Raw genomic sequence first — 13,598 nt, forward strand, 5'->3', positions numbered from 1 at the left:
GGTTCTGTGCCGCCTGAGGCCTCGCGGCTCTCAGTTTGCCTTGCTGCGCTCCTCCACAAGGGATTTTTGGTGTTCTCACCATAACATGGGAGACTCTCTGGAGGTGCCATGACCTGCTGACACCCTCCGAGGTTGCAGTTTGCTAGCACTGAGATAGCCTGAAACCGCTTTCTCATGGCCAGGACTGGATGTGCCCCTGGACCCTGAAGGTGGGAGGACATTTGGGCCCCATGCTTCTGTCACTGCTGCATAAGATGGGGCCCAAAGTCGCACAAAGAGCTCTCTCAACAGACCACTCTGTTTTTCTTCCCAAATCCTGTGCAAACCCCTCCTTGGGGATGTCCCACAGTCCGCCTCATCTTTGCACGTCTAAGACCAAGGCGCCATCTTTACCTGCAGACCACCACCCTCATCTCTTTGGTTCCCTCGGGAATGCAGAGGGAAAGTACGTGAGTGGGGACTCGGGCAGGGCCCTGGGATTGTGAACCCGTCGTGTCCCTCGTGACGTTCCTGAAGGGCACCATTTGTGTAGAAGGCAACAACTGGAAAATGAAACGCGTATTTCTTCTCCAGGCTTCTCTCACAAGAGCAGAATGAGCAACCCTGAGCCACATGAAGACCTACCGTGTAGATGAGCAAGGCCAAAAGATATTCCTTGTCTCCTTTTTACTGTGAATCCCCAGAGGTGTCTTGAAGTGTTTGATGTGGGTGTCAGGCAGTCCAATGCAGGTCTCAGTCGGCTGGAAAGGCCGAGAACCGCCCTGCCAAGGCCTCTGCGGGTTAGCTTTCCCTCACCAGCCACCAGGGAAAGAAACTCGGAAGGATGAAAGCTGGTGGAGACTTCTCCCCGGAGGGAGCACCCAGCTCTCTCCAAGCTGCAGCCAACGGGACAAGGAGACGAGGGGCTGGCAGTGTCCTTGCTGGGAGCCAGGAGAACAGCACCTTCCTCCTCGGAGCCGAAGGTGAGAGAAGAGACTCCCTTCTCCTGAAAGCTGTCTGCCTTGACTGGCTCCTTTCTCCCGGTCTCCACATCTAATTAAATACAGCTCCACTCTGTGGAACTTGTGGAGGACTGGCTCCGGTCTTACCTGCGCTGCTGTCCGGGTCTAACTGGCCTCCGAACTGGCAGTTTTATAGCTAATGTTCTATTTTCTGATGCTGGGATGATCTTTGGTCTCATGGCATCTGTCAGTGGCTGCCTCCACCTAATAGCACGGAAGGTTCTCCATGATCAAGCCTCTCCTGACTGTAGCCTCTCTCGCTTTGCAGCCCCACTGCAGGGTCTGTGTACATGCGCATGTCCTGCTCCCTCAGCCCATCTCAGCTCCTTTTATTTTATTTTATTTTGTTTTGTTTTATTGGCCATACCATGTGGCATGTGGGATCTTAGTTCCCCGACCAGGGATCAAGCCCTGCACTGGAAGCATGGAGTCTTAACCACTGGACCGCCAGGGAAGCCCCTCAGCTCCTTTTAGTGTCCTGACTGCACCCTGCATTTCGCTACCATGTGCCCCTTTACTCTTTTCAATCTTCCTGGGTGTTGTGTCTCCTTCTAGTTTCTCTCTGTTCTAACCCCTGGTCATCCTTAAAGATTCAACTCCACCATCACCTTCTCTAGAAGACTTCTCCCTGACCTGGAATTGCCCACTTCCTCCTCTGCCTTCTTCTCCCATGTGCTGAATATTTATCAGTCATGCTGCCTAAACACTGTATTGTACTTATTTGTTTATACTTGTCTTTCAACTGCACAGGGAACTCCTTGGGGGAAGGGATCATGTTTTATTCATTTTATTTAATTTCTACCTTGTAAAACAGAACTTGGCATGCATTCTTATGACCTCAAAAGGAGGAGAGAAGGAGGGTTTGTATGAATAAATGTGAATGTGCTTTTTAAACTGTAAATTGACACATGAATGTAAGTTACTGTAGTATCAACAGCATCCCAATGTAATACATGAAATTTGGAGACAGGTTTTATATAAACAAATGATTACTTTCTAGTAAAGGCGGACGAGTTGGAGAAACCAAAGAAGATGCATCCTCCAAAATAAAGACTAAAAATCTTACACAGGAGTTATAACAAAGGGCTTAGAATTTGGAAGCGCTAACACAAAAACTAGACCAAAAAGAGGAAGCCAAAGAGAGAGAATTTTGAAACCTGAGCAAGAGGACTTAGGAGCAGAACATTTTCTTCATTTTGTTTCTACAGTGTATCTTCAAGAAAGAGATAGAGTAGAAAAAATATGAAGTACCGATCTAAATGAATCTTTTCTTGTGGTTTATCTTCATTTTCATATTAAACAGATTACAATTTTAAATGTTATTTTAGAGGAAAAAAGGGAGACAGGCACGGGGGTATTAGCTTAATTCTTTCAGGGCATCTTAAAGAAAGAAAGCGAGCTACCAAGGACATTGAGTTTGAATTCTGTCCCAGTTCTGGAAGCATCCTTTCTCCAGCATCTCTGCTGGACTGTTGTCTAGACCAGACCTTCTCAACTATCTGTGGTGCGGGACAAGCGCGCATGTGTGTTTTCCTATCAGCCACACACTGACACTTTTGTAAAACACCACAAAAAATGAATTACTAGAAAAACAAAATAGAAGTTATCAGACATGCAAAACACAAGCCCAAATTTATCATTAGATTCAACAAATATCATTCTGTCAAAATGCTATAAAAGTTTCTACATGCTTTCTCTCAAGTTCTGCACTTATCTATCTTGTAGATCAGTAACAGTTTGCAAACTGGCTCCTGTCCATTTATCATAGTTCAAATAGCACCGAGTTCAACTTTACTTGGATATTTTCAATAACAGACATCACAGGAATGAAAAAGTTATTGAGAAGAGGGCACACGTTTACAAATCTTACAATGGTGGAGCTGTTGGTGAGAAAAGAAATACCTTAGGTAAAATATATAGTAGTATAGTAAAAAATTTTTCAAATGGTGTAAAGCTGTTTTTTGTATCTCCTCCCTACCCTCCTCAAAATTGAGTGAATTCTTTGATCCTCTTGGAGAATAATTGTTTTCGGCACAAAAGTTCTAAATGTATCTTTCATTGTTAACTGTAGGGTAACCATAGGTGCTGACATCAAGCCAATAAAATTAAAAAGCAGCGTGACAGGCTCTAATAAATTTCTTTGGTGTCTTTACTCTGTCATATGAGCACAGAATGAACTATTATCACTGAGCTTCAAACCTCTCATTTTGGCTTCAGATAATTACAGCTGCTAATGCAGTGCATGCTACAGTAGTTTTCAGTAACTGGTTTAGGGTTAAAGTATCATATTTAAAAGACTTAATTATGATCAGTGGGGGAACACGATGTGGCCATATGGCTTTGATCTGTTTTCTAGAGTGGGCTGCAAAAATCTGGACTCCTAACGATCCATTTTCTCAACGATTTCAGAAAATAAGCAACGTTTAAAATCTAGTTCCTCTACCACGGACTCTGGGGTTTTGAAGCTCTTTCATTTGGAGATGGGCCATCCTCTGTTGGAAGTGGGCCATGGTTCTTTGTCTCTCACCCCAGATGAAATTCTTCAACCCCCTTAACTCAGTCTTTCCGTGACATGAAGAATTTAGTATCAGGTTTCTGCAAAATGGACCAGCTTTGCATTTGAAGTGAGAAAAAGGATTCTTCCTTTTCTCCTTAAACCCCATTGCAGCTGGCCAGGTGAATCTGGAATATATGCGTCATCTATGTCCCAGTCTTCACGCTGCTGTTCGGTGTGGATCACGCCTGCCAATATCCTTCTGTTTCACTTTTCAATTTCGTATTCATCTATAACCTTTGTTTTACCTTCTTAATTTTGCATATGACGTGTCCTTTTAAAATGTTGATCAAAGTATTAAACAACTATCAAATATAAGCATTCAATGCAGTTAAATATTAGCCCATCTCTTTGTGCCACGTGTAATTTTATGAAACTATCAAGGAATACATTTTTTTTTTGAGGAAGCCTAAGTTAGATTTATACTTGTTCAAAATACACTCTTCAATTCTAGCCTTCTTTAGCATTTCTTATTTGGGCGTTATCTCTACTGCCTATACAGATACTCAAGCTCCTTCTGATGGTTCCACTCATAAAAGTAAGGAGGCTGGGTCTTGCTCTTGTGGGTTTTTTTTTTTTTTTTTGCAGTACGCAGACCTCTCACTGATGTGGCCTCTCCCGTTGCGGAGCACAGGCTTGGGACGCACAGGCTCAGCGACCATGGCTCACGGGCCCAGCCGCTCCACGGCATGTGGGATCTTCCCAGACCGGGGCACGAACCCGTGTCCCCTGCATCGGCAGGTGGACTCCCAACCACTGCACCACCAGGGAAGCCCTCTTGTGGGTTTTTAATGACAATTACACTTAAACCTTGGGAGTCTAATTTCTTATTGAGATGACCACTTTCTGAAAAAGAAAAGATGTTACCACCAACCTTGTTAAAACATAAAAAGGCTTATGAACATCGGTTCCTGCATGACCATGATTTTAGCAATAAAGAAGCAGAATGGTAAGTTATATGACTCAGTCTGTGAACCATGCTACGGAGACAGTTCCTGATGAAGCCTGGCCTGTTTTTCATTTGAGGAACATGAAGGGCATGAGAGGGTGGCTGTGGCTTATTAAAAGACAAAAGCAACAATTATCTGATGGTTCTTACATTTCAGCTTCTCCTTTCACTAGTTGTGCTTAAACAGTATTGTGTTTGTGATTGGCCATCGGAATGTGGTTGAGTGCTCGGAGTTTCAGGGTCTGGCTGACTTTTCCCAGGGTGACTTCCCCAGTGCTGCAGAACTCCGGGTGACGTTTGGTGGAGAGCCATACTGCATTGTTCAGCCCAGGGCGGAGAACTGTATTTATTTTTGATTTTACGTTATTTCAGCTGTTTTCACTTTTTTCTTTATTGTTTTCTTACCTCCTACAGAGTTCTCTTTTCAAGCCTGGCTGGGGGAAGGGGGACACTCAGTTATGGACTCAGCACACAGCGTGGAGAGCAGATTTCCCCCCTCTCAGCAGTTCAAATAGCTTCTAAGCCACGCCCATTTAACCCACTGTGGGTCTGAGCCCACGTTAGCTCCATGGGGAGCTGTTTCCATGTTAAAATATATAAAATCCTTTCAAGCTGTCTGTGGCTCCTTAACATGGCCTACTGGATAGCATGAGTGAGTGACATGCTTATTTTATTTTAAAAAGTTTTTTTTAAATAATCTGGTATTTGAGGGTAAATTTAGTTCTAGACTTTAGCAACTGATAGCTTTCTGACTTTAAAGGTTATGTTTAAACCAACTGTGTCACATTTCAGAATTTGTTTTTTTGGTTTTTTTGCTATACCACATGGCTTGTAGGATTTTAGTTCCATGACCAGGGATTGAACCCTGGCCATGGCAATGAAAGCGCTGAGTCCTAACCACTGGACTGCCAGGGAATTCCCAATTTTCAGAATTTTTATTTCTGGTTTCCCACTGTATGAATTTGAGAGTCTCTTTTTATCATATAAATCAGTCAAGGAAACAGCAGGCAATGTTGTCCGCCAAAACGCTGACTCTCTCAGTAACTGTGGTCATTATATTATGCATCTAGGGAAGCACTAATACATTTTGGGCGTAGGTATGTCAATGTACATACACTCTTTCTCCTTGCTCAAACTCCCTGTTCTGTAAGTAGGGAAGTATTTCATTATTAATAAAAGAGAGATTCTGCCTTCTCATGGTAGAGTTAATGCACACATTAGTATAATAATTACTTGTAACGGATATGAAAGATTCCTCGTGCATAACTAAAGATGACTTGAAAAAGGACAGGAGTGTTTAAGACATTCTTCTCATTGGTTTCACAGGATTACCTTGACTGCATCAGGGACCAAACGAAACTTCCTCTGGAGGCAGAAGAAAGATCAGCCCTTTTTGGAAACATACAGGATATCTACCACTTTAATAGGTAAGCTAATACTCAAAAGATTGTTCTTGCATAAGAACATTATGAATTTTTCTCAAATGAATGTGGCCTAGGAAAACTTACTTGAAATCCCTGATTTGACTTCATAGATTTTTGTGGCCTATCATGCCATGTGAAATCTTCTACCTGGAAACATCCTTGTGTGTATATGAGTCTCACATTTATCCAAAATCCCATCCCGCTCCATCCTCCTGGCTCGGAGAAGAGACCTGTTCACCCTGACAGAGCAGAGGCATCTTTCTTCCACAATAGAACGTGAACAGGGCATCCAAAAATATATGCTGGCTTGGTCTGCAGCAACCCCACCTCCGCTGGATTTTCTAAAAATTTTCTTCTGCCTAGGGAGTGGGCAGGAGGGAGTAAACACACAATAAATACTTTAATCGTAACAGATATTAATTCAGATTAATTAATAGTTAAAATTTACAATGCTTAATTTAATTCAAACATGTATTGAGTACCTGCTGTGTAGCAGGCAGTGGGCTTAGAAAAGTATCATAGTAAACAAGGCAGACGGGGAGCCAAAGGGGATGCGGCAGGCAAATCAGTTCTTATAATGTATCGTGGTACTTCTTGGAAGACCAGGTCGTAGGCAGGTAAAGAGCAGAGACTGGTTTCCAACATCTCTGGGTTTGCATGCCAGCTGAGCCATGTATATATTCTCTGGGGAATTTTAAACAGAATACAGGTGGTCCCCGACTTATGATGGTTCACCTCATGATTTGACCGTACGATGGTGTGAAAGCAAGACGTGTTCAGTAGAAACTGTACTTCAGATTTTGAATTTTGATGTTTTCCCGGGCAGTGAGCCGCAGCTTCCAGTCAGGCACGCCATCACGAGGGTAAACAACCAATACACTTACAGCCATTTTGTTTTTTACTTTCAATACAGTATTCAGTAAATTGCGTGAGATATTCAGCACTTTAGTATAAAAGAGGCTTTGTGTTCAATGATTTTGCCCAACTGTAGGCTAATGTAAGTGTTCTGAACACATTTAAGGTAGGCGAAGCTCAGCTTTCGTGTTTGGTAGGTTAAGCGTATTTTAATGCATTTCCAAGTTATGACATTTTCAACTTACAGTGGGTTTATTGGGGCATAACCCCATCATAATTCGAGAAAGATCTGGAGAATGTACTGGAGAAAGACCTGTAGAATGTACCTAACTCCCTCATTTCAAGTCTTTGCTCAAAACTTCCTTTCTCAGTGATGTTAACCCGGCACCCAAGCACACACCACCTTACCTGCTTACTTTTTCTTTTTCTCCTGGCATTTAGCAATTTCTAACATACTCTGTGATTGACTTTTATGTCTGTTGTTTCCTTCCTCCCCACCCCCACTCACAGAACACCCCCTGAGGGCAGGGATCTACCAGTTTTGTTACTACCCAAGTGCCTTAAGCAGAGTCTGGCTCATGGGACCCTCCAAACTTTTGTGGAATAAAGAAACAAATGGAAACAATAGGAATATCTACCTCACATGGTTATTGTGAAACTTCAGTGAGCTGAGGTACTTCATGTGCCTCAGTCAGTGCCAGCACAGGGTAAACAGCACAATATTAACCAGTGATGATGACATTGATTTTATTATAGTAAAATCCCCTTATAAAGTTCTACAATGCCCTATCACTGGGTGACTCAACCATAGTGCAAATTATAAATCCTCCCCCTCTTTGCTCACTGAAGCTGGTGTATGTGAGCTCCTTGAGGGTAGGATCCATATCTCCTCTGCCGTCCCTAACATCCATGTGGATCCCTAACACCTAGCCCAAGCCTGGCCTCTGGGAGACATGTTTGAATTACATCAACTCATCCCTTAATTTTGAAAGCCTGGGATATGAAAAAGGCCAGTGTTGCAACATCTCTTTTCATTTGACTCAGTAGACTTTGAAAACCAATTTGCACGTTCCAAGACAGTGGTTCTCAACCCAGGCTGCACACTGGAGTCATCTGGGAAGGATCGTGTGTGTGTATGTATGTGTGGGGTTTTTTTGTTTTTTGTTTTGAATATGATGACTCCTACTCCTAGAAGTTCTGATTAGAACTTCTAGGTCTAGGGTGGGAGCACGGCATTAGGATTTTGTAAAAGGTCCTCAGATGTTTGTAATATGCAGCCATGGTTGAGAAACACTGTCTAGATAAAATAAACACAATAATAAGAAAATAGAGGGCTTCCCTGGTGGCGCAGTGGTTGAAAGTCCGCCTGCCGATGCAGGGGACACGGGTTCGTGCCCTGGTCCAGGAAGATCCCACATGCCGCAGAGCGGCTGGGCCCATGAGCCATGGCCGCTGAGCCTGCGCGTCCGGAGCCTGTGCTCCGCAACGGGAGAGGCCACAACAGTGAGACGCCCACATATCGCAAAAAAAAAAAAAAAAAAAAAAAAACCAGAGAAAGAGCATTAAAAAATTGAAATGGGGGAATTCCCTGGCAGTCCAGTGGTTCGGACTCCTCACCCTCACTGCCAAGGGCCCATGTTTGATCCCTGGTTGGGAAACTAAGATCCCACAAGCCAGGTGGTACAGTCTAAAAACAAAAAAAATTGAATTTGGGGAATTTAGAGTCTGTGTGTCCGTTAGTAACATGCTGGTATTAGAGCAGGCTTCCATTTAGCAGTCGCTGAGGTTAAAAATCCAGGAGCCCCTGAGTGGCTTCTCCGCCCAGATCCCAGCAATGGCACAGTAACCCGGGAAGAGGAACAAGGCCTAGATGCTGGGGGGCCCTGGCGGAAGCCTTCTGGTGGTTTGGCTGTAAGTGGACTGTAATGACTGCTTATCTAGGGCTTGCTTCTTGCCCGAGGCCATGGAGCTTTATGTGCATTACACTTTATGCAAGTCTGGGCTTCTCTGACTGCAAACCCCAGGCATCAAGTGGCATGCTCTCCTGCCAGAGTAGAGCCCTGCTTTTCAGGTTTTGGTTTATGGCATAGTCCAGGAACAGGTTTCTACTCCCTGGCATTTACATCTTCATGTGTTTCCTAGTTTAAAGGAAGATAAGACTGAAATAGCCCCCGATGTCAACCAAAAGGGACCTTGGCTGCAAAAGCTGGAAGACTGAGAAGATCTTTATATGCCTGAGTTGGTTCTCTCTCTGTTCTCTTTTTTCTTTGGTGTTCTCTGAATGAGGAAGTCAGAGGTGACTAGAATAAACCTGAGTCAGGATGATGATATATGTGGCGTCAGTGTAGTGACACAATTCATGTGACCGTGTTCATGCCTATCCCTTTTGTACATCACATTTTTATATATCCTGAACATGCATTGTCTCATTTAATCCTCTTAACAGCTCTGAGGTAGATAAGATGCAGAAATATATACACATTGATTAGACACAGGAATCAGTGTAGAAAGTCCTTTGCTCAAGGACATAGAGCTAGAAATCCAACCTAGCCTATTTTGAACACACGTGGTTTTGTCAGATCTCAACTGGTATTCTTACTATTTTTAATTATTTTCAAGAGCATCTTCCTCTTTAAATTTTACAGTTGAATTGTCTGTACTGTTTTGTCCCTATTCACTTTTATTTCCTTTCTCTTAAATCTGGACTCTAAATTTAGAGCTCAAATGTCTTTGCTGTTATATTTGATTAAATAAGAGTATTGATGTAACTTTTTATGTTAACACCTCTTATGAATCCTCTTTTCTATACCTTACATCAGTTGATTTCAAAGATACAGCTATCTGGCACATCTATGGTTAAGGCTTGAAATAATTTTAAAGTTTCTGTTATTAGTTCAGGTCCAGGTTTCTCAACATAATATAATACTATTGTACCCAACTAAGCAAGATTTAAAACTCTAAAATTAAAGAGGGCAAAAAGAAAATGGGTTTATTTTGGCCTGGAAAATTCAGCTGATTAGATTTTGGTTTTAGGAAATATTCCCAAAATACAGGAGAGCATAGAGTACTATGATAAACACCCGTGGAGCACCCTCACTCTATCAAGGCCTTCCTTTGTGCCATATTTGCTTTAGAAATTCTTTTTTTTAAAAATTTATTTATTTATGGCTGCTTTGGGTCTTCATTGCTATGTGTGGGCTTTCTCTAGTTGCGGCGAGCGGGGGCTACTCTTCCTTGTGGTGTGCGGGCTTCTCTTTGCAGCGGCTTCACTTGTTGCGGAGCACGGGCTCTAGGCGCAGCATGCAGGCTTCAGCAGTTGTGGCGCGTGGGCTCAGTAGTTGTGGCTTGTGGACTCTAGAGCACAGGCTCAGTAGTCGTGGCACACAGGCTTAGTTGCTGAGCATCATGTAGGATCTTCCTGGACCAGGGATTGAACCCATATCCCCAGCATTGGCAGGCGGATTCTTAACCACTGCGTCACCAGGGAAGTCCCTGCTTTAGAAATTTTTGAAAGCCTAAAGGCATTACAAATAATACTGAGTCCCCTGATATACCCCTCCCAACGGCATCCCACTCTGTGGAGAATGGCACAGTGATGTGCTGGTGTACCAGTTCTCCAGGGTGAGGACAAGGGAGGGGGAATCTGGGATTTATAGTGTTTGCCAGTTTCTCTGGTGGAAACACACCCATCACTGCAGATTAAAGCTACTAAGAAGACATCACTGAACATGGAATTAGGAAGAGATGTACAGAATTGGCTCAGAAAAGCCAGTACAATCTGGCTCAAAATACCATTATAACTATAACCGCTATCCAAGACTTGGTGTTTCATTCCCAAGTATGATCTTTGTTGCCATGACTATGTATGTAAGTACTTATTTAAAATACAGGGCTTCCCTGATGGCTCAGTGGCTAAGAATCCACCTGCCAATGCAGGGGACACGGGTTTGATCCCTGGTCTGGGAAGATCCTACATGCCGTGGAACAAGTAAGCCCATGCGCCACAACTACTGAGCCTGCGCTCTAGAGCCCGTGAGCCACAACTACTGAGCCCATGTGCCACAACTACTGAAGCCTGCGCACCTAGAGCCCGTGTTCCACAACAAGAGAAGCCACCGCAACGAGAAGCCCGCACACCGCAAGAAAGAGTAGCCCCCGCTTGCTGCAACTAGAGAAAGCCTGCACACAGCAATGAAGACCCAGCACAGCCAAAAATAATTAATTAATTAATTAATTAATTAATTAAAAAAATAAAATACATAGCATGCTTTAACTTATTTCAAACATGGCGTAAATCGTGTCAACCTTTTAGAAGTTTTTTTCACTCAACGTTGCTTTTGAGATTTATAGCTCTACTTTGCTTATTTTAACTGTGATATAATATTCCATTGGGGGATACATTACCTTGCATTTTGCCAATTGCAGTTAAGACTAAGCCTCTTTTCTTGTTTTTTTGGCCACTTTGATTTCTTCTGTGAATTTCTGGTTTATACCCATTGATCATTTTTCTGTCAGGATGTTTCTTTTTCTTTTTTTAAAAAATACCTATACCTATTTATTTATTTGGTTGCACTTAGTTGTGGCAGGTGGGCTCCTTAGTTGTGGCATGTGAACCCTTAGTTGCAGCATGCATGTGGGATCTAGTTCCCTGACTAGGGACAGAACCCAGGCCTCTGCATTGGGAGTGAGGAGTCTTAATCACTGCGCCACCAGGGAAGTCCCAGGATGTTTCTTTTTCTTAGGGTTGTATAGGAGTTCTTGATGAATTCTCCCTGGAGATCGTTGTGGGCTATGTGAGTTGTAATCCTCCCTTAGTATGAGACTTGTCTTTTAACTTGAATTATGGTTTCTTTGAAAATAAGTTGTAAAATTCATAAGTTTGACTACTCTAAGTAAATATAATATTTATAGTATGGGGATTTTGTGTTTGTTTAAAAAATTACCTCCTACTCTCAGTTCATAAATATACTGTATATTTTTCCTAAAAGTCTTAAAATTTTGCTTTTCACTTATGTCCTTAATCTAACTAAAATTGATGCAAGTATGGTTTGCGGTAGGAAATCCAAATCCTTATTTTCATATGGCTAGCTGATGGTCCCATCACCGTAGGCTGAAAAGTACGTCCTTTCTATGCCGATTTGTAGTTCCACATTCCTCCTAGGTGAAGTTTATGTGTATGTACGGTCCTGTTTCTGGGCTCTGTGTTTTGTTTTGTTGTTGGTCTCTTTGTCCATCTTTACTCCATACCACATTGTCTTAATTATTAAATCCACATTGCTCTTCTTCAACAATGGCTTAGCATTTCTTAACTCTTTGCACTGCCAAGTGATTTTTTTTTGCATTAGTTTGTCAAGTTCCATGAAAAACTCTGTTGGGACTTTTATTGGAATTCGATTTAATTTTTAGATTAATTTTGGCAGAATTGACATCTTCGCAATATTGTCATCCTATCTGTAAAAATATCTCATCAATCAAGCTTTTCTAAAATGCCCTATACTAATGTTTTATAGTTTCTCCATCACATTCATACATGTGACTTTTAAAAATTTATTCTTTTTGATGTTATTTTTGACTAGAGTAATTCTTCTGTTTTTAAATTAGCCATTATTGTCATGTAGGAATGCTTTTAATTTTTATATGTTGATACTATATCCAACTAACTTTCTAAACTGTCCCAACAGTTCTAGTAATGGTTTATAGATCCTTTTGGATTTTCTGTGTAGACAGTAGTGTCCGAAAATAAGGAGAATTTTTTGTCTTCCTTTACAGTTCTTCTACCCCTTATGTTTTTTTCTTGTCTTACTGCTTTGGGTAAGTCTTTCCATACAACGTTGATTAGATGTTGGCATTCTTATCTTTTTTCTGACATTAGCAGGAATGCTTTAACTGTTTAGCATTAAGTATGATGTTTGTTCCAAGACTTAGATAGACACTTCTTTCTATTTTGCTAAGATTTTAGTGTGAATGAAAATTGAATTTTATTGAATGCATAATCATCCTGTAAGAAAATTAGCATATGATTTTTCTCCTATTCATAATATGACAAATTATATTAATAGGCCTTCTGATTTGAATCATATATACACTACTAGAATAAACCCTACCTGGCCATGATGTTTCATGTATTTATGCATAATGAGTTTGATTTGTATTTTTTTAAGCACTTTTTCATGTATGTTCATAAATGACAGTAGTGTATAATTTCTTTCCTTGTACTGTCTTTTTTTAAGATACTTTTCTTATTTTAATGTTATCTTTTATTTTAATTAAATTTATTTATTTATTTATTTTTGGCTGCATTGGGTCTTCGTTGCTGCACGTGGGCTTTCTCTAGTTGCATTGAGTGGGGGCTACTCTTCATTGCGGTGCACAGGCTTCTCATTGCGGTGGCTTCTCTTGTTGCGGAGCATGGGCTCTAGGCACACGGGCTTCAGTACCTGTGGCATATGGGCTCAGTAGTTGTGGCTCGTGGGCTCTAGAGCACAGACTCAGTAGTTGTGGCGCATAGGCTTAGTTGCTCCGTGGCATGTGGGATGTTCCCAGGGCTCAAACCTGTGTTCCCTGCATTGGCAGGCAGATTCTTAACCACTGCACCACCAGGGAAGTCCCCCTTGTACTGTCTTTGTTCGGTTTTGGCATATTACTAGATTCAAGTTGTTATTTCACAAAATCTTCCAACATGAACTGTTTTGGAATACAGTTGAGATTTCGTTTTTGCTTTCTTTTTTATAGCCAAATCTTTCTCTCATAATCCCTTTAACAGCCTGGAAATTTAAGACACTGGTTTGGTGTCTGGAAGAAATTCCCAAACGGTC

The 13,598-nt window shown here is 41.9% G+C and overlaps 1 protein-coding gene across 3 annotated transcripts in view; it reads left to right on the top strand.

Moving 5' to 3' along the window:
- The window catches only part of PLEKHG1 (pleckstrin homology and RhoGEF domain containing G1), a 232,287-nt gene that overhangs the window by 165,744 nt on the left and 52,945 nt on the right, over positions 1 to 13,598 (top strand). For all 3 annotated transcript variants that reach the window (XM_081251048.1, XM_081251047.1, XM_081251049.1), the window contains one exon: positions 5,831 to 5,931. In XM_081251048.1, the coding sequence (XP_081107174.1) occupies positions 5,831 to 5,931 (101 nt within the window). The remainder of the gene's footprint in view (positions 1 to 5,830; positions 5,932 to 13,598) is intronic.

This window comes from Mesoplodon bidens (assembly GCF_964165515.1).
Source record: "Mesoplodon bidens genome assembly, chromosome: 12".
NCBI classification, from domain to species: Eukaryota; Metazoa; Chordata; class Mammalia; order Artiodactyla; family Ziphiidae; genus Mesoplodon; species Mesoplodon bidens.